Source organism: Heterodontus francisci, chromosome 34 (genome assembly GCF_036365525.1).
Source record: "Heterodontus francisci isolate sHetFra1 chromosome 34, sHetFra1.hap1, whole genome shotgun sequence".
NCBI classification, from domain to species: domain Eukaryota; kingdom Metazoa; phylum Chordata; class Chondrichthyes; order Heterodontiformes; family Heterodontidae; genus Heterodontus; species Heterodontus francisci.
Genome location: NC_090404.1, coordinates 30,390,838 through 30,413,012, shown reverse-complemented (window position 1 = coordinate 30,413,012; position 22,175 = coordinate 30,390,838). Strand labels below are relative to the sequence as shown.

The 22,175-nt window shown below is 42.8% G+C and overlaps 1 protein-coding gene across 1 annotated transcript in view; it reads left to right on the top strand.

The window, feature by feature from the left end:
• The first annotated feature begins 12,569 nt into the window (after positions 1 to 12,569).
• Positions 12,570 to 22,175, top strand: part of LOC137348788 (probable G-protein coupled receptor 139) — a 30,299-nt gene continuing 20,693 nt past the window's right edge. The window contains exon 1 of the mRNA XM_068014033.1: positions 12,570 to 12,626. Coding sequence (XP_067870134.1) covers positions 12,570 to 12,626 — 57 coding nt within the window. The remainder of the gene's footprint in view (positions 12,627 to 22,175) is intronic.

The window sequence follows — 22,175 nt, the reverse complement described above, 5'->3', positions numbered from 1 at the left end:
TGGCGATTTGCTGCCAGAAGCTGAAAATGAAATATTGCACCGAGAAAACAGCGGCTCGGGTTATAGGAACAGTCTGCACACTGAGCTGTTTAAAAAATAGCTTCTGGTATTTTATATATAAGCCTTTGTTTATAATTGACAATATACCCTGGTTCTGCAGTGTGAAATTAATTTTTTATACGTCACCTGCATGGATTGCATTTGACTGGATTCACCGCATTTTAACCCCTTGTCTCCCATTCATTTTGATTTCACTGCTCAACGCTCTGACCGTCAGATACATTCTCGTGGCCAGCAAAGCCCGCAGGAGACTCCAGGCTCACAACAATGGAGAGAATCAAAGTGACCCAGAGATGGAGAAGCGGAGAAAGTCCATCGTTTTACTCTTCTGCATCTCGGGCAGTTTCATCCTTTTATATTTGCCACTTCTTATAAATTTCTTTTATGTCCGAATTGCGAAATTAAGTTATTTTTCCGGCTCCAATTTCAGTAAATCCAATTTTATTTTGAACGAGAGCGGATTTATGTTTCAACTTTTGAGTTTCTGCGTCAATCCATTTATTTATGCAGGGACCCAGAGAAAATTCAGAGAGGAGTTAAAGAATGGAGTGAAGTATCCACTGTGTCTAATTGTTAAATTGTTGAAATGATGAAAATAGTAAAATCCAACATGAATTGCACATTTATTTCATCCATTGTTGTTCTTGTCCATGTCACACACGGCCTCCCTCCCAGAAAAATAGTCACTCGCTTTGAGGTCCTTATCCGTTGTGTGAATGGCGGAATGCAACACCGAATCAGCGCAAAATTCAGTGTTGTAATATGTTCTCTTTAGTTTTCATTTCTTTTCCCCGAGCTGACTCTAGCTTAGCACATTCCCAGCAGACCCAAGGGCCCAGGAGTATCGCGACTTGCATGTGGAAGACAGAGATTCCGACCTCTCATCTGTTATTAGATATCAAGTTTAACTGTTCAATGAAGGGACACCAATATCCCTCCTGGTAATGATTTTTGTCTTAAGGGCAGGATAGACTCTGAAATGGAATCGTGTAATGCTTCATGCATTGTTCTCCAATCGATAGGCACTGCATCACAGCCACACTCTTGTGCCAATAAAATAGAAACAGAGGAAATGGTAGAAGCAAAAGACAAAACGCATTTAATTCGCCTTCAACGGTTTTCGTGGGCCAATTAGGACAAAACCCCTGTCTCATCAAAGTAAATAAAATTATTCAAACAAAAGTTCCCTCTTTTTAAATCGGATTGGAGAAATAAACACCCAAATCAGAAAAAAGAAAGTTACTAGAAGGGGACATGAAAAAGTCTTGGCGGATAGGATTAAGGAAAATCCCTTGGCGTTCTACACTTATGTGAGAAACAAGAGGATGGCCAGAGTGAGGGTAGGGCCGATAAGGGATAGTGGAGGGAACTTGTGCCTGGAGTTGGAGGAGGTAGGGGAGGTCGTTAATGAATACTTTGCTTCAGTATTCACCAGTGAGAGGGACCTGGTCGTTTGTGAGAACAGCGTGAAACAGGCTGATATGCTCGAACAGGTTGATGTTAAGAAGGAGGATGTGCTGGAAATTTTGAAAGACATGAGGATAGATAAGTCCTCGGGGCCAGACGGGATATACCCAAGGTTATAACGGGAAGCGAGGGAAGAGATTGCTGCGCCTTTGGCGATGATCTTTGCGTCCTCACTGTCCACTGGAGTAGTACCAGATGATTGGAGGGTGGCAAATGTTATTCCCTTGTTCAAGAAAGGGAATAGGGATAGCCCTGGGAATTATAGACCAGTCAGTCTTATGTCGGTAGTGTGCAAATTATTGGAGAGGTTTCTGAGAGACAGGATTTATGATTATTTGGAAAAGCATAGTTTGATTAGAGATAGTCAGCATGGCTTTGTGAAGGGCAGATCATGCCTCACAAGCCTTATTGAATTCTTTGAGGATGTGACAAAACACATCGATGAAGGAAGAGCAGTGGATGTGGTGTATATGGATTTTAGCAAGGCGTTCGATAAGGTTCCCCATGGTAGGCTCATTCAGAAAGTAAGGAGGCATGGGGTACAGGGAAATTTGGCTGTCTGGATACAGAATTGGCTGGCCCATAGAAGTCAAAGGGTGGTAGTAGATGGAAAGTATTCAGCATGGAGCTCGGTGACCAGTGGTGTTCCACAGTGATCTGTTCTGGGACCTCTGCTCTTTGTGATTATTATAAATGACTTGGATGAGGAAGTGGAAGGCTGGGTTAGTAAGTTTGCCGATGACACAAAGGTTGCTGGAGTTGTGGATAGTGCGGAAGGCTGTTGTAGGTTGCAACGGGACATTGACAGGATGCAGATCTAGGCTGAGAAGTGGCAGATGGAGTTCAACCTGGAAAAGAGTGAAGTGATTCATTTTGGAAGGTCGAATTTGAATGCAGAATATAGGCTTAAAGACAGGATTCTCGGCAGTGTGGAGGAACAGAGGGATCTTGGGGTCCATGTCCATAGATCCCTCAAAGTTGCCACGCAAGTTGATAGGGTTGTTAAGAAGGCGTATGGTGTGTTGGCTTTCATTAACAGGGGGATTGAGTTTAAGAGCTGCGAGGTTATGCTGCAACTCTATAAAGCCCTGGTTGGACCACACTTGGAATATTGTGTTCAGTTCTGGTCGCCTCATTATAGGAAGGATGTGGAAGCTTTAGAGAGGGTGCAGAGGAGATTTACCAGGATGCTGCCTGGACTGGATGGCATGTCTTATGAAGAAAGGTTGAGGGAGCTAGGGCTTTTCTCATTGGAGCGAAGAAGGATGAGAGGTGACTTGATAAAGGGGTACTAGATGATGAGAGGCATAGATAGAGTGGATAGCCAGAGACATTTTCCCAGGGCGGAAAGGGCTATCACCAGGGGGCATAATTTTAAGGTGATTGGAGGAAGATGTAGGGGAGATGTCAGAGGTAGGTTCTTTACACAGTGAGTGGTGGGTGCGTGGAATGCATTGCCAGCGGTGGTAGTAGAAGCAGATACATTAGGGACATTTAAGCGACTCTTGGATAGGTACATGGATGATGGTAGAATGAAGGGTATGTAGGTAGTTTGATCTTAGAGTAGGTTAAAGTGTCGGCACAACATTGTGGGCCGAAGGGCCTGTACTGTGCTGTACTGTTCTATGTTCTATGTTCTAAATTAAATGAGGATGCTATCTTCATGATCAACAGTGCACTCCAGTCACATTGCCTGGTAGACCCATGATAAAATGTTAATAGAATTTTTGACTAATCACAGCAATTGCTATAAACTCGTCTACGACAGACCGATGCACTAGGAAAGGAAAAGCCCAGTGGTGGAGAGTTTTAGGAACCCTATTTACAAAGTCATCTGTTTCTCTCAAGCAAAGCTAGACTTACCACATGTCATGTCAAATTTCTGACATACTGTATCGTAAAATGTCACCCTATGAAGGAAATCTGTCCAATTTGCAGTGTCATAATTAATATTAACTGTTTCCACCTGACATAGGAAGACTGCTCCATAGATAGAGCAGTTAGTGAAATATTGTTTCAGTTGATTGGCTTTGTATTTACCCCCTTCACTGCAGCCTGTAACCTCTGGTTCTAGTGTTATGGAAAACCTGTCGAGCTCTGCATCATCTAGACCCTTCATAATCTGGAAAATAGAAGACATACCGCCCCTTAATCCTTCCATTTCCTATGCCAACATGCTTACAATACATAATCGTTCCTCACAATACAATCTAGTTTTTATTGTTAATAAAAGAAGCACAGATCACTTTTGTTATCCATGGAAATTAATTTCTTTTTATTTAACTGATAGATTCTTTTTGAATTTCTTCTCTCCGTGAGACGTACTTTACATTTCTCTACATTAATTATCATCTGTCACTCTGCCCAATTTCCAAGTAGTTTAATCTTCCTGTAGCTTACCTCTTCAGCTGTGCAGTCTGCCACCTGCATCATCTTTGTTTTACCTGCAAGTGTAGTCGTTGCCTTGTGATCCATCGTTCCAGATCATTTAAATAGCTGTGAAAATAAAGCAGTCCAAAACAGCTCTGTGGGACTCACAGGCAACAAGGGCTGTGAGAATTCTAATGCCACCAGCCTTTGGGTTCTACCGATCAATCAATTACAAATCACTTTTGAAGTATTTTGACTGATAGGGGCTTTACTTATTTTCAGTCCGCCGGCTACCTGGACTGCACCTCCTCACACCCTGTTTCCTGTAAGGACTCCATCCCATTCTCACAGTTTCTCCGCCTCAGACACATCTGCTCTGATGATGCAACGTTCCACAGCAGTGCTTCTGAGATGTCTTCCTTATTCCTCAGTCGAGGATTCCCCCCCATCCCCCCACACTGTGACTGAAAGGGCCCTCAATCGTGTCCGACCCATTCCCCGCACTTCTTCCCTCACCCCCACCCCTCCCTCCAGGAAGCACAACAGGCTTCTCCTTGTCCTCACTTTCCACCCCACCAGCCTTTGCATCCAACGGATCATCCTCTGCCATTTCTGCCACCTCCAGCGTGAAGCTACCAGCGAGCACATCTTCCATTCCCCTCCCCTGTCAGAATTCCGAACGGATCATTCCCTCCACGATACCCTGCTCCACTCCTCCATTACCCCGACACCTCGTCCCCTTCTCATGGCATCTTTCCATGCAATCGCAGGAAATGTAATTCCTGCCCTTTTACCTCCTCTCACTTCACTATTCAAGGCCCCAAACATTCCTTCCAGTGATTTACTTGTATTTCTTTCAATTTAGTAGACTGTATTCACTGCTCACAATGTGGTCTCCTCTACACTGGGGAGACCAAACACAGATTGGGTAACTTCTTTGCTGAACACCTCTGCTCAGTCCGAAAGCATGGACCCGAGCTTCCAGTCACTTGTCATTTCAACAGCTTCCCTCCCCCCTCCCCCCACTGCTCTCATGCCAGCATTTCTGTCTTTGACCTGCTCCACTTTTCCAGTGAACATCAACACAAGCTCGAGGAGCAGCACCTGATCTTTCAGTTAGGTGCTCTACAGCCTTGCGGACTGAACATTGAGTTCAGTAACTTCAGAGCATGACTGGTCTTTTTTTATATAGTTTATTATATTTTTTAATCATGTGCCTGTTTTTCATGTAGTCAGATCTGCTCATTATTCTGCTATTGACACTCTTTCTGGAATAATGCTTCATCTTTCACCACAAGCATTAACAAACTCTTTGCCTTTTCCCCAGGGCAGCTTTATTATTTAATCTCTCCTGGCCTCTGCCCTTTGTTCTTTTCCCCACGCACCCCCCCCCCTCCCCCCCCCCCCCCCCCCCGCACTTCACTTGCTTTAAACCTAACTCTTTTATAACCTTTGCCCGTTCTGATAAACGGTCACAGACCTGAAACGTTAACTCTGTTTCTCTCTCCACAGTTGCTGCCTGACCTGCTGAGTAATTCCAGCACTTTCTGTTTTTATTATTGAAAATGCTCCTATCTGGTTTCAAAACAGGGCCTTTCTCGTGTCAGGTGAACATGGTGACCACTGCACCATGGAAATGCTGTGGCTGGGTGATGGTTAGGATCATACTTAGAATAGTAACCTGTGCAGTCATGCTGTTTTCTCTGGAACTTGCTTTACAGAAATAGAATGTTGGTGCTATATTTGAGAAGGTGGTAGAGGTTGGCAGATATGGATTTGCTAATAGAATAAGAGAATGACACAGCACATAAGGAAACTATTTGGCCCATCCTGCATCTGAAAGAACTACTCTTTGAAAGAACTGCTGAATTAATGCCACTTCCTTGCTCCCTATACAAAGCCTTGATTTTTTTTGCCTTTCAACCAATTATCCAATGTTGTTTTGAGAACTCTGATTTAACAAAAATACATTTACGGTGGTGCAGGGGCTTCTGCAGTGCTGATGCAGAGTGTGAGAAAATTGACAAGGTTCCCCTGACCCAATGGCACTCAGAGTGGAACTCGGGATTTTCATCCAGTTTAGAATATATTTTATTGAAATATTTAATTATGGAACTGATTTCAAACCAACATTTTTGAAAAGTTTATTCCAATCAAACATGTCCTTATTTTTCTGAGTACATCTATACCAATTATATATACAAATATATCTAATTACCCTCGTTAATAAATCTGTTACAAAGTAAGTTATATAAAGGAGGTGAAGTTTGCTACAGCTATTTAAAGAAGTCCTGGTTTACTCACTCCTGGAGTACTGTGAAAACTTCTGGGCACGGCATTTTGTAAGAGATACACATTAGCCTTGGAAACAGGGCAGTGCAGAACCACCAGAATGTTTGCAGGATTCTGCCCTTAGATTATGAGGCGAAATTAAACAAAGTGCAAGGTGTGTAATCCATGGAATATACAAAGTGAAGTGATGCTTTGTTTCAGCTTTTTGTTGGATTAGGAAAGGAATTAATATGGTAAATTGAAGGAGAATGGTTCGGTTGATCATTGACAGTATGGCACTAATATAGAAGTATGGTCGATAACTTTAAATGGTATTGGAGCATATCTGCTCTCCCAGGATCACCTTATTTCATCAATCTACCTGTTGATAGGTATTGAGAGGGCTTTGTCTCAGACGTGCTAAAAAAAACTCTGTCGGCCATTTCACAAGTCACTTGTTTTAAACGTGGTGCGTTGTGGCCTCATCTTGAAATGAAATTCTCTTCGAGACCTAACCCAAATTGAAATGCAAACCTGATGGCAGGATAAACAAGTTCTCTACTGGATAGCAGTTGTAATTAGTTAATTAGATAGTTAGTTTAGTCTGGTTTCTGTAGCTGCAGGTACAAGGTAAGAAGCTGATTGGTGAGTAACTGGTAAGTACACATGATAAATAGTTTGTAAAGTTAAGGTATGGCAGGGCAGCTCAGCCGAGTGGAATGTGTATCCGGTGGCATGTGGAAAGTCATGGATGCACCATGTGTCCAAGACAGACACACCTGCAGCACGTGTCACCAGCTGCAGAAGCTTGAGCTCTGGGTTTCAGAACTCAAGTGGTGGCTGGAGTCACTGTGATGCATCCGCGAGGCAGAGGACTATCTAAGTAGCACACTGAGGGAGGTGATCACACCGCAGGTTGGGAGCATGCAGGCAGAGAGGGAATGGGTGACCACCAGGCAGTCTAAGAGAACTTGGCAGTTAGTGCAGGAGTCCCCTGTGATGATCTCGCTCATTAACTGGTTTTCCATTTTGGATACTGGTGAGAGCGATGGTTCATCAGAGGAGTGTGGCCAGAGCCATGTCCATGGCACCATGGGTGACTCAGCTGCACAGGAGGGGAGGAAGAAGAGTGGAAGACCAAATTCCACGGTGCTCATTTGCAGGTTCATAGCAGCAAGTTGTTAAATAAAGTGATATATTTTTTTCATTGGTAAGGTTTGTCAAATTGTTACCTGTATTTGTGAATACATGAAGTTAGAAATAGCAGCGACGTTGGGAAAGCAGAGGGATTGGGGCTAACTGTATTGTTCTTTGAAAGAACATGCACAGACTTGATGAAATTCCAATCACCTATGAGCAATGGATAAATACATTTCAGAAAGTTAAAGCCAGTTCTCCGTATTATGTTCAGCTGCCAGAGAGAATATTGTGTCTGCTTTCATTACCTTATATCACGGTACTGCAACAAATCTAATTATAATGTCCCAAGTTCCAGAATCATCTCTCAGAATCAGCACTATGCACCACTGTGTTATGTAATCAGTGTATTAGTGTATTATTAATGGCTCCAGATCTGGTGTAGGAGGGAGGGATTCAGATATGTGGATCATTGGGATACCTTCTGGGGAAGGTGGGACCTGTACAAGAAGGACGGGTTGCATCTGAACTGGAGGGGCACCAATATCCTGGGCGGGAGGTTTGCTAGAGCTCTTCGGGAGGGTTTAAACTAGTTTGGCAGGGGGATGGGAACCGGAGCCACAGATCAGTGGGTGGGGTAGCTGTTGAACAGGCAGATACCGAGTGCAGAGAGTCTGTGAGGAAGGTTAGACAGTTGACAGGGCAAAGTTGCAGCCAGTATGTTGGGTTGAAGTGTGTCTATTTTAACGCAAGAAGTGTCAGGAAGAAGGGTGATGAACTTAAAGCATGGATCAGTACTTGGAGCTACGATGTTGTGGCCATTACGGAGACCTGGATATCAGAGGGGCAGGAATGGATGTTGGATGTTCCGGGGTTTAGGTGTTTCAAAAGGAATAGGGAGGGAGGTAAAAGAGGTGGGGGAGTGGCATTGTTAATCAGGGATAGTATCACAGCTGCAGAAAGGGAGGTCGTCGAAGAGGGTTTGTCTACTGAGTCATTATGGGTGGAAGTCAGAAACAGGAAAGGAGCAGTCACTTTATTGGAAGTTTGCTATAGACCCCACCAATAGCAACAGAGACATGGAGGAACAGATTGGGAGGCAGACTTTGGAAAGGTGCAGAAGTAACAGGGTTGTTGTCATGGGTGACTTCAACTTCCTGAATATTGATTGGAACCTCCTTAGTGCAAATAATTTGGATGGAGCACTTTTTGTGAAATGTGTCCAGGAAGGTTTCCTGACTCAATATGCAGATAGGCCGACTAGAGGGGAGACTATGTTGGACTTGGTGCTTGGCAACGAACCAGGCCAGGTGGCAGATCTCTCGGTGGGAGAGCATTTCGGTGATCGTGATCACAACTCCCTGACCTTTACTATAGTCATGGAGAGGGACAGGAGCAGACGGGGTGGGAAAATATTTAATTGGAGGAAGGGGAATTACAATGCTATTAAGCAGGAACTGGGGAGCATAAATAGGGTACAGATGTTCTCAGGGAATTGCACGACAGAAATGTGGAGGTTGTTTCGGGAGCACTTGCTGCAATTGCTGGATAGGTTTGTCCCAATGAGGCAGGGAAGGGATGGTAGGGTGAAGGAACCCTGGATTGCTGCGCCTTTGGCGTTGATCATTGCGTCTTCACTGTCCACTGGAGTAGTACTGGATGATTGGAGGGTGGCAAATGTTGCTCCTTGTTCAAGAAAGGGAATAGGGATAGCCCTGGGAATTATAGACCAGTCAGTCTTACGTCCGTAGTGGGCAAATTATTGGAGAGGATTCTGACAGACAGGATTTATGATTATTTGGAAAAGCATGGTTTGATTAGAGACAGTCAGCATAGCTTTGTGAGGGGCAGGTCATGCCTCACAAGCCTTATTGAATTCTTTGAAGATGTGACAAAACACATTGATGAAGGAAGAGCAGTGGATGTGGTGTATAGGGATTTTAGCAAGGCGTTTGATAAGGGTCCCCATGGTAGGCTCATTCAGAAAGTAAGGAGGCATGGGATACAGGGAAAGTTGGCTGTCTGGATACACAATTGGCTGGCCCATAGAAGTCAAAGGGTGGTAGTAGATGGAAAGTATTCAGCATGGAGTTCGGTGACCAGTGGTGTTCCACAAGGATCTGTTCTGGGACCTCTGCTCTTTGTGATTTTTATAAATGACTTGGATGAGGAAGTGGAAGGCTGGGTTAGCAAGTTTGCCGATGACACGAAAGTTGCTGGAGTTGTGGATAGTGTTGAAGGCTGTTGTTGGTTGCAACGGGACATTGACAGGATGCAGAGCTGGGCTGAGAAGTGGCAGATGGAGTTCAACCTGGAAAAGTGTGAAGTGATTCATTTTGGAAGGTCGAATTTGAATGCAGAATACAGGCTTAAAGACAGGATTCTTGGCAGTGTGGAGGAACAGAGGGATCTTGGGGTCCACGTCCATAGATCCCTCAAATTTGCCACCCAAGTTGAAAGGGTTGTTAAGAAGGCGTATGGTGTGTTGGCTTTCAATAACAGGGGGATTGTGTTTAAGAGCTGCGAGGGTATCCTGCAGCTCCACAAAGCCCTGGTTAGACCACACTTGGAATATTGTGTTCAGTTCTGGTCGCCTCATTATAGGAAGGATGTGGAAGCTTTAGAGAGGGTGCAGAGGAGATTTACCAGGATGCCGCCTGGACTGGAGGGCATGTCCTACGAAGAAAGATTGAGGGAGTTAGGGCTTTTCTCATTGGAGCGAAGAAGGATGAGAGGTGACCTGATAGAGGGGTACAAGATGATGAGAGGCATAGATAGAGTGGATAGTCAGAGACTTTTTCCCAGGGTGGAAAGGGCTATCACCAGGGGGCATAACTTTAAGGTGGTTGGAGGAAGGTTTCGGGGATATGTCAGAGGTAGGTTCTTTGCACAGAGAGTGGTGGGTGCGTGGAATGCGCTGCCAGCGGTTGTAGTAGAAGCAGATACATTAGGGGCATTTAAGCGACTCTTGGATAGGTACATGGATGATAGGAGAATGAAGGGTAGGTAGTTACTTAGATCTTAGAGTAGGTTAAAGGTGCGGCTCAACATCGTGGGCTGAAGGGCCTGTACTGTGCTATACTGTTCTATCTTCTATGTTCCATGTTCTATGAATATATTTAGATGCAACTGAATAGTAAGAGGGAAATAAATAGGCAGAAAATACTTGTCATATGAAAATGGACAGCCGAAAAAATGAATAAGTAATGCAAATACGTGGAAATACATTTGTAAGCAGTAGTTCGAGAGAATCCAACAAAAATAACATCCAACATTAGAAATCAAAAATATAGCTCTGTACAAGACTGATCAATCTAATTATATTTACACTGCTCACAATACGTGACTGTGGCTTTCCCTGGTGGCCACGAGCCTCGGATCCAATGCTTTCACTGTGGACCAGGCTTGATTCCTAGTCCGGGAAGATGCTCTTACAAAGCAGTTAATCCATCAGACCATTAATCCACCATCATTATTCATAATTCTACGATATTCTGTTGCACAATGAAGGAAATGTTTGCCAAGTGACAAGGTACCTTTCGCATGTGATGTGCAGCTGATAACTGCTGCACTGGGTAAACATCTATCTGTTGCCTCAGGTCAGAGAAAATGTTACAGAACCTGGTGAAATGCTCAATCATCTGCACTGACTCATCTGCAAGTTCCCCTCCAAGTCACACACCATCCTGACTTGGAACTATATAGCTGGGTCAAAATCCTGGAACTCCCTTCATAACAGCACTGTGGGTGTACTTACCCCACATGGACTGCAGCGGTTCAAGAAGGCAGCTCACCACCACCTTCTCAAGGGCAATTAGGGATGGGCAATAAATGCTGTCCTGGCCAGCGACGCCCACATCCCATGAATGAATAAAAAATAAATTAACAAAGTGTCATGTCCGGTAAAGACATATCATATTCCTACTTTTAAGATACGAGCTTTATTCACGGTGGGCTCCTTAAAAATTGACTTTCCCTTTAAAAAAGTGGACAATGTGCTTACAAAATGACTACAGAAGGCCTGCTGACTTGGCCTGTCTATTCAAACTGTCTCACTGTCTGATGCAGACAAAACGGTGTATTGCAGGCTAAAAGGTGTCAATTACACCCATCCTGAAACTATCAAGAGACATTCCTGAATTGAATGTTTTTCTTTCTGAGAAAGGTGTGAAGTAGTTACTTCCTGGTCCATTGTGTGATCACAACAGGAGAGAGGACCATGCACCTGCTAAGATAAGATAATCAGAGAGATTATCTTCAAAGGTAGCTCTCTGGAGAGAGGGGGGAACAGATCACAGAAACATAAAAGCAAAATCACAGAAACATGACAGAAGGCAGTTGAGCCAAGGGCAGTGGAAAGATGCAGCCACAACAAGGAAGGAGCCCTGCAGAGAATTTTACAATGCAAGTTTGTGCAGCAGAGAACTGAAAGTGCCGATCCAATCTGAAATCTTAGCCACCAGAAATTTACAGAATCTCAACAAATCAAAACAACAATCCACACAGTCCTGAATCTTTACAAATACTTTTCTACTGAGAATATTCAACAGGTTTACCGTAAACCATGAATACCCACTGCACCTTGAACTTTTATCATGTATCTTCAACCTATCTTCTCTTGAGAGTGAATGTGTGCCAAAGTGGTGTTGCAAAGATGTTGGGGAATTAATATTGTTCAATAAATAGTTAATCTCAGGTTTTAAACTTATAAGAAATCCTGTCCCTGTCTGCTTATTTGGCAAGTAAAACACTTAGGGGCCAGTGCATCATTTTAAACAAAACACAATTGCGGTCAGTTGAGAGCTGAACAGTGGGCACCACAGACACCCTTTACCACATGGCTATAACAAAATATTTTTCCATTCCAAATCACACAAGTCATGCGGGTAAAAATGTATTTATTTTATTTATTATTTATTTAGAGATTCGGCACTGAAACAGGCCCTTTGGCCCACCGAGTCTGTGCCGACCATCAACCACCAACTAATCCTACATTAATCCCATATTCCTACATTCCTAATAGTCATCACAAAGTCTTTAAAATCCCAAAGGAGCTCCCAAATTTCTTTCCTTGAATTTTCAGAATCAGACCACCCTCGCGAAGATCCATTTGGATGGATACCAGCCGCCCTCCGCATCTGGGAAGTGCCTTTCTCATCCTGTGACTGTGTCCAGTTTTGTTTGCTCAGTCGGATTTCCATCGTCGCAACCACACATTCGTAAAATTTCGTTTGCACAAGGGGACATTCTCGAATAAATTCAACATGGTTCTGACAAGCGAGGCTGATCCAGGATATGCAGGATTTGGCACAGCTGGACAGGTATGACCAAAACTATCATAGCTGGACAGGGACAGTCGGTCAACAGAACAGCTGGTCAGGGATATTGAGGGAGTCGCACAGCTAGTCAGTGATAACCAGGGACTAGCATGGCAGGACAGGAATAACCAGGCAATAGAACGACAGGACATTGATACCCTGAGACCAGCAATTTACATCAAGAAAAAAAGTAAGTTATTAGCTTCAGTAAAACATCATTAATTTCGTTCAATGTGTCCTGATTTTGTTGCCTGATACCAGCTGTACAATAGCCACAACTTAAATGTAGCTTGGCGTGCTGCGATGGTGTGATCCACTTCTTTATATGTAAAGGAAGAATCAATTTCCATTAGTTTCTTTGAATTCAGTGACGAAATATATTTCTAATGGTTTGGATGGAGGCAAATGATCCAACTAACTGTTTCATCATTTTATTATTTATGCTTGAAATGCCAGTCTGCCTTACTCTCCCGCTCCACTCTTGAGCAATAAGGTGAGGTGAAGTCGTGAGTGCGCAGGCGCATTGCGGAGCAGTGTTTGGAGTGATGGCGGCAGAGGGACGTTTGTGAATCAGTCCAGCTGCGGGTAGGTGACGGAGCCGGCGGGGAAGCTTCAGAAACACTCGGTGTAGGCCTCAACACCCCCCAGTAGGGACCTTCCGATGGCGCGTTTGCATCGACTTGCAGGAGAGATAAAAGAGCAGTGACTGAGGGCGAGAGCACGGGGAGTCTAGCGGCAGGGATAAGAGAGCAGCAGCGGAGAGTCAGAGCACAGTGAGACTGGGAGAAAAGTGCAATGGCAGAGCGTCAGACCACGGCGAGACCGGCGGCAGGGACCAGCGAGTGGTTAAGGTCTGCAATACGCTGTCTGTGAGTGCGGCACAGGCATGTTCAACCGAGGCATCCAAGAGGGAATTATTTATCTGAAAAGGAAGAATGTGCAGGGTTACACATAAGGCAGGGGAATGTCGCTAGGTGAATTGTTTATTTGGAGAGCCAGCGCAGACACAGTGGGCCAAATGGCCTCTTCCTATGCTGTAACAATTCTGTGATTCTGTGGGTCTTTTGCCACACACCTTAACTCTGTACTGTATCGTTATTGATCCGTCAGCCATTGGAAACAGTTTCTTTTCATGGATTCTATACAAAGCTATTTATGAGTTAAACACATCTATTAAGTCTTCCCTTTTCCTTCTCCGTTTGATGGATTACAAGCCCAGATTCCCCAGTGTATCCATGCAACTGTAATCCCTCCTGTCTGGTGTCATTATAGTAATTCTCTTCTGTCCCCTCTTCAAATCCTTCCTAAAGTTCCTGCATTGGACACAATACCCCAGTTGCGGTCGAAACAGTGCTTTATTATGGTTCACGGTAAGTTCCTGGCTTTTGTACTCTATGTCTCAATGTATGAAACCCAGGATCCCATTTTGATTTATTCACTGCTTTGTTAACCTGACCTGCCACCTACAAAGATTTGTGCACAAACACCCCCGAGTTGTCCCTGCTCTTGCACTCACATTAAAATTGCATGATTTAGCAGCTGTTATCTCCCCTCATTCTTCCTGCCAAAATGTATCATTTCACACATTTCTGCATTGGTTATTTCATTGTCACATGTCCGCCGATTCAACCAGCCTGTCTATGTCCTCTTCAAGATTATTACTATGATCCTCACTGTTTACTACATTATCAGGATTCATGTTATTTGAAATTTTCAAAATTGTGCCATTTATCCCCAAGTAAAAGCCATAATGTTGATCAAGAACAGCAGTATTCAGAGCACTGAGCATTTGGGAACGTCACTGTATATTTCCCTCCAGTGCAGAAAACAGCCATTCACCACAGCCTTGTGTTTTCTCTGCCCTGCACAATCACACATTTTGTCCTTTAATCTCTCATGCCTCCCATCCTATTACAGATCTCTTTTGTTCTTTCCTCCCCTCTCTTCTTTCCCTGCCTCTGTAATTTCTCAAACTCTGTGACATCTCTTACTTTTTTCATTACTCAGTTAAAGCCATCGACCTGAAACGTTAAGTCTGTTTGCCTCTCCACAGGTGCTGCCTGGCCTCTGAGTATTTCTAGCATTTTCGATTTTATAAAATGTGAATTCCCAGCATCTGCAGTATTTTGCTTTCTCTCTGCTTTCTGCCACTTAGATAATTTTATATTCATTCTGCCCCTGTTTGTTTTATTTAATTTCAGTAACAATCCCGTGTACACCTGTACAGGTGATTATTACTTTTCTCCTGGATTAATGTTTTGAAGTGCTTCCCCACCTCTATGTTAAACTGACTAGCCTGTAATTGACAGTCTTATCCTTCTTCCCTTTCCTGCACAAGGATGTGACATCTGCAATCCTTCAGTCCTTTGTCACCACTGCTGTGCCTAAGGAGGACTGGAAGTTCGTGAACAGCAGCTCCGCAGTTTTTCTCCTTACTTCCTTCAGCAACCTTGGATTCGTCCCATCTGAACAGGTTGAGTTAACTACTTTAAGCACCGCCTATTTTTTTATTACGTCCTATTTATCAATTTTATCTCATCTGGTGCCCCAGCAACCTCCTCGTTTGGCCATAAATTTTGCAAAGTCCTCTTCCTTGCTAAGCTCAGATGAAAATGTGCTCATTTCATGTCACCGGCATGCCTTCAACCGTGACCAATACATCTTCACTTTGGTCCTTGCTCGGCCACACCACTCCTCTCACAACTCCTTCTTTTAAAAAAAACGTACTGTGTCTTTGCACGTATTATTCATTCTCACCTCTACTGTGTAATTTTTATAGTCAGCCTGATTCTTCGTCATATTATCAAGCTGAATCCGTTATACACTCACTTTATCTGTCTCATCCTGCTTTCTAACACCTTCGGCATCCACTGAACTCTGACTTTGTTTTCCCTCCCGTCCCCCTTTGTGAAAATATGCCTACACTGTGCCTGAACCATCCCCTCTTTAATGCCATCCATTTCTTCAGTGCATTTCTGGTCATCGGTCTTTGACTCCAATTTACCCGGGCCAGGTTGCTCCTCAATTCACTGAAATTCATCGACTGCTTGCCCAGTTTCTTTTTACTCTAGGAAGTCCCTTGTTCATCTCCATATCTCATCTAAAAATTAAAATACACTACTCCTGAGCTGCTCCTCGACAGTGACAATCTGGACTAGATCCGCGATTACTGTTTCCTCATTGGGCAGGAAATGTAATCAGCTAGAAAATTCATTTGAAGGCACATCAGAAATTCCATTAATCTCTGCCCTTAACACAGTCACTGCCCCATTCAATATTGCAGTAATTAGAATCTCCCACTATCACAACTCCATAGTTCTTGTAACACTCGTTAATTTCATTGCAATTCTTCTCCGCTTTCTACTTCACACTATTTTGTGGCACGCAAAATGCACCATGTAGTGGAATAGCTCCTTCTCGTTTTCACAATTCCATCTAAATAGATATTGTCTTTGATCCCTCAAGGACATTCTTTGTAGCATTGCAAAATGTTTCTTAATCGAAACTGTTGCCCTCTTTTGTCATTCCCATTCTTTCTGAATATTTTGCATCCATGAATATTAAGCATGAAATCCATTCCCTATTTTGAGTCAGATCTCAGACATCGCCAGTACATAATATTCCCACGTTTTGGGCCTGCAGCACACCAACTAAACTTAGTGCTTTTAAACACATACACTCCAAACAAGTTAATGAATGTTTGGTAATAAAGATTGCCTAATCGAAGTACCATTACCTTTCTCATGTATTTGAAAAGTGGACAGAATTCGCTGGTAATGCAGGAATTGCTGCTCAATGTATCTTTACCCTGCCGCAGATGATTGGTCAATGGGATAAAATGTACAGGTAATAGAGGATCAGCTGATCAAAGTGCTTTAACAGGCCCTAGGTGTTTGGTCAATGGGATAAAATCTGCAGGCAATTGGGGATTGAATGATTAATTTAGCTTTACAATGTCCTAGGTGTTTGGCGAATGAACAGAATTCTCAGCTAATAGAAGAGTAGCTGCTGAAATTATTTTCCTCAGACCGCAATGTTTGGTGAACTGGACAGTAGGTCCAGCTAATAGAGGAGTAGTTGATCGATGTAGCTTTACTCAGACCCAGGTATTTGGTGAAAATGACAACGTTGGGGAGTGGCAGAGGAATAACTGATCAATGATATGAGTTGAATGTGCTGCTCAAACAGTGGCGTGAAACACGGGCATTGCATTCATGGGTCACTGGCTCCAGTACTGGGGAAAGAGGGAGCTGCTCAATTGGGATGAGATCCAATTGAACCGGGCTGGGACCAATAAATCCAATAACTAAGGCTGTAGATAGGACTTTAAGATAAAAAAATAATTGTGGAGTCTTAAGGTGATGTGGAATTTATAAATGTAAAGAGAATACTCAAGGACACAGAGCAGTATAGGAATTTGGGCAAAGTTAAGCTGAATGTGAAAGGAAGGGATGGAGAGTTTAACAGTAATAGTGTATCAATAAATCAGAAACATCAAGGGGAAATGGTAGAAAATTAAAAATAAAACTTCTTTAGCTGAATGTCCGAAGAATTTGTAGCAAGATAGCACAATTTGAAATGCATAAGTCTAATAGCCATTACAGAGACCTGGCTGCAGGACGACATAGATTTGGACCTGAATATTGAAGGACACATGGCATTTAGGAAGGATAGGAAGCTAGGAAAAGGTGCAGGGCTAGCTCTGTTGATTAATTATGGTATTCACGTGATTGAAAGGGATGACCTAAGTTCAGGAGACCAGGGTGTAGAAGCAGTTTGGGTAGAGATGAGGAATCATAAAGGCAAGAAGTCACTTGTGGGAGTGGTGTACAGGCCATCTAACATTAACCACAATGTGCGACGGGGTATGTAGGAAGAAATAATAGCAGCTTGTCAGAAAGGTACAGCGATAATTATGGGGGATTTTAACTTACATATAGACTGGAAAAATCAGATGGGCAGAGGTGGCCTAGATCAAAAGTACATAGAACGTTTTGGGGATAATTTCTTGGAACAATACGCTCTAGAGCCAACCAGAGAGCAGGCTATACTAGACTTGGCATTGTGCAACGGGATAGGAATAATTAATGACCTCATAGTTAAGGTGCCACTGGGTAGCAGCGATCATAATATGATTGAATTTTACATTCAGTTTGAGGGAGCGAAGAATGGGTCCAAGACTAGTATTTAAACTTAAATAAGGGCACTCCAGGCGCTGCTTCACAAACCACTGACCACCTCCAGGCACGTATCCATTGTCTCTCGAGATAAGGAGGCCCAAAAGAAGGGCAATTATGAAGGCATGAAAGCAGAGCTATCTAAAATGAAATGGCAAATCAGGTTGAGGGATAGGTCAATAGAGATGCAGTGGCAGACATTTAAGGGGATATTTCAGAATACACATAATAGATACATTTCAACTAGAAAGAAAATTCCAAGTAAATCCACCATCCGTGGTTAACTAAAACAGTCAAAGGTAGTATCAAACTTAAAGAAAAAGCTTATAATTGCACAAAGATGGGAGGCAGGTCAAAAGATTGGACAGAATATAAAAAACAGCAAAGATGGACTAAACGATTGATAAGGAAGGTAAAATTAGAGTACATGAGAAAGCGAGCTGGAAATATAAAGATAGATAATAAGAGTTTCGATAAATATTTTAAAAAGAAAAGGCTTAACAAAGTGAGCGTTCGTCTTACAGAAAGTGAGTTGGGTAATTGCGAAAAGATAATAAGGAGATGGCAGGTGAACTGAACAGATATTTTGCATTGATCTTCACTGTTGAGGATGCAAATAACATCCCAGTATTAGCTGTATGTCAGGAAATGGAAGGGAGGGAGGAACTCAAGAAAATTACATTCACCAGGGAAGTCGTACTGTAATTTTTGGAGCTGCAGGCTGACAGGTCCCCGCATCCTGATGGACTTCACCTTAAGGTGTTAAAGAAAATTGGCTAGTGAGATAGTTGATGCGTTAGTTTTAATTTTCCAAATTTCCCTAGATTCAGGGAAGGTTCCTATAATTTGGAAAATAGCGAATGTAACTGCTTTATTCAAAAAGGGAGGGAAACAGAAAGCAGGAAACCACAGGCCAGTCAGCTTAACAGCTGTCTTAGGTAAAATGTTAGAAGCTGTTATTAAAGATGTTATAACGGGGCATTTAGAAAAATTCAAGGTAATCAGGCAGAGTCGACATGGTTTTGTGAAAGGGAAATCATGTTTATCCAATTTATTAGAGTTCTTTTAGGGAGTTACATGGCTGTGGATAAAGGGGAACTGGCGGATGTATTGTATTTAGATTTCCAGAAGACATTTGATAAGGTGCTACATCAAAGGTTATTGTAGAAAATAAAAGCTCATGGTGTAGGGGGTAACATATTAGCATATATATAAAATTGGTTAGCTAACAGGAAACAGAGAGTATGTATAAATGGGGCATTTTCTGGTTGCCAAGATGTAACGAATAGTTTGCTACAAGGATTTCTGATGGGGCCTCAACATTTTACAATTTATATAAATGACTTAGATGAAAGGACCGAAGGTATGGTTGCTAAATTTGCTGATGACACAAGGATCGGTAGGAAAGTAACTTGTGAAAAGGACATAAGGAGGCCACAAAGGCAAAAAGATAGATTAAGTAAGTGGGCAAAGACCTGGAAAATGGAGTATAAGTGGGAAAGTATAAAATAGTCCACTTTGGCAGGAAGAATACAAATGAAGCATATTATATAAATGGTGAGAGATGCAGAAGGAGCAAGGTGTCCTCGTGCATAAATTGCAAAAGGTTAGTATGCAGGTACAGCAAGTAATTAGGAAATCTAATAGAATGTTACTGTTTATCACCAGGGGAGTTGAATATAAAAGTAGGGAGGTTATGCTTCAGCTAAACAGGGCATTGGCGAGACCACATCTGGAGTACTGTGTACAGTACTGGTCTCCTTATTTAGTGAAGGCTGTAAATGAGTTGGAGGCAGTACAAAGAATGTTGACTAGACTAACACCTGGAATGGGTGGGCTGCCTTATGAGGATAGATTGGACAGGCTAGGCTTGTATCCGTTGGAATTTAGAAGAGTAAGAGGCGACTTGATTGAAACATATAAGATCCTGAGGGTTCTTGACAGGACGGATGTGGAAAGGATATTTCCCCTTGTGGGAGAATCTCGAACTAGGGGTCACTGTTTAAAAATAAGGCGTCGCCCATTTAAAACAGAGATGAAGAGATTTTTTCTCTCAGAGGGTCGTGAGTCTTTGGAATTTTCTTCCTCCAAAGGCAGTGGAAGCAGAGTCATTGAATATTTTTAAGGCAGAGGTAGATAGATTCTTGATAAGCAAGGGGATGTAAGGTTATCAGGGGTAGTTGGGAATGTGGAGTAAATCAGTTCAGCCATGAACATATTGAAGGGCGGAGCAGGATCGAGGGGTTGAGTAGCCGACTCCTGCTCCTAATGGCAAACTAACAATAGATGGTTTAACCTATGAGCATTATTGAGACGTGTTTGCATGGTGACCATGGTTAGGTAATACGTATTCCAGGGTACTTGGTATTTCGCAAAGACAGATAAAATGAAAAATTAGCCCTGATAATAAAGGACCACAGAAGGGCATAGTTAGGAAGGATCTTGGCTGAAAGAGTGGGACATAAAATCAGTATGCGGAGAGTTACAAAATAGCTTGGAGAAGCTAAGACATGTGAGAGTAATTTGCATGCGTCTTAATAGCAGATATACTGTTGGATATGATATTATTCAAAGCCAATTAGGATGGGCAACAAATATCTGCCTTGCCTGCGATGCACATGAAGAAATAAAAGGACCATGTAACAAAGATTTATATTCAACAGCCAAAACCTAACTGGACCAGCCATATAAATACTGTGATACAAGAGCAGGTCAGAGGCTGGGATTTCTGTGGCGAGTAACTCACCTCCTTATTCCCCAAGCCTGTCCAGATTGAATGTAATCTAACCTAACTGGATCTCTACATACTAAATGTAAGCATGCTGAACTAGTCCTGTTCACACTGAATTACACCATGCGACATTGACTGTTTCTGCAGTAAATGTATTGCTGAAGAACTTTACTTCTCCAAATTGAAAGTAATGTATAGTACCGGATCTACAGACGCCAGCAATAACCGTGCTCATCTAGCCATCTGCACGCGAATATAAGCACCTTGACCTGAGCAAGATCACTTTGGCAATAACCGTGTTGATTGTACCTGTCCACATTCACTGGAACCGGTGGAACTGAAGCTGCTGTCACAGAAAGTAACAGTACAAAACTGGATCCATCCACTCAGAATTTGAGTGTGTTGAACTGGAACTTTTGACACTGAATATTATCGTGCAGATCTGAACCAGTCCACACTAAGTATCACCGTGCTATTTGTCCTTGTCTCTACCAAACACAACTGCACTGAACTTGACCAGTCAATACTGAATGCAACAGTGTCGAATTGGACTTTTCAACACTGAGAATTAGCGTGCAAAATTGGACCCGTGCACGTGGAATGTAACTGAGCAGAACCCGTTAACAATGAAAGTAACCATGCTGAACGAAACTTCTGTACCCTGAATATAACCGTGCTTAACCAAACCTGTGCACACAGATTGTGACCGGGTTCAACCTGACCTGATGACACTGCATATAACTGCGTCGACCTCCACCAGTCCACACGAATTTTAAATGCACCCAACTGGACATGTATCCACTGAAGATAACAGTACTAAACTTGACCATCAATACCGAATGCAAACGTGCTGAACTGAACATTTCCACACAAAAGGTTAGCATGCACAGGTGCACCTATGCACACTGAAAGTACCATGATGATCTCGAGTGGTTCACACTGAATACAGTCAGCTGCGTTGAAGTGAATGCACCATCGAGAGGGATTTGGAGTCAGGTACATTCGCCGGAGGATCACACAGACTGGAGGTGTATACTGATCAGAAGTGAGGTCTTGGCTGCAGGTTCCTGCAGGCCAAGAGTATCTCTGGTTAGTTATGCCTTGTGCTGAGGGCATTTAACTCAGCATTAAAGGGTTTATAACTGTCACACAAAGTTTACTTTCACCATTGCAACCACTCTTAAACTTTTCATTAACATAGCTGTAACTAGGATCAGAGTGTATTCTCTGGGTATTTCACTTTACAGCTGTGCCAGTTTCCTTGAAAAAATTTCATTCCATCAAAACAAAAACGCGAGTCCAGCAGCAGCTGCACTAATCTGTTTAAATTAATATAATTAATGTAAACCACCAAACCATCTAATTATCTCCCTGGAGCCTGACATCAGGTACAAATATGTCAATTTTTCACAGTAGTTCAGGGCATACTCAGAGCTTCTGATAGAAATGCACGCAACAGCCAAAGGTCTGGTGTTTGCCATTTACTATCCCGTCCTTGCAGCTATTGGGGTTCCAGGTAAAGTATTTTACTCAGATATTTGTTCGGGAAATCATTGATTAGCTTTGTCACTGCTCTCATTTACCAATAGTGCACCTCCATGTTTTGTATATCATTTCTCCTCTTTAATAGGACATTTTCTCTAG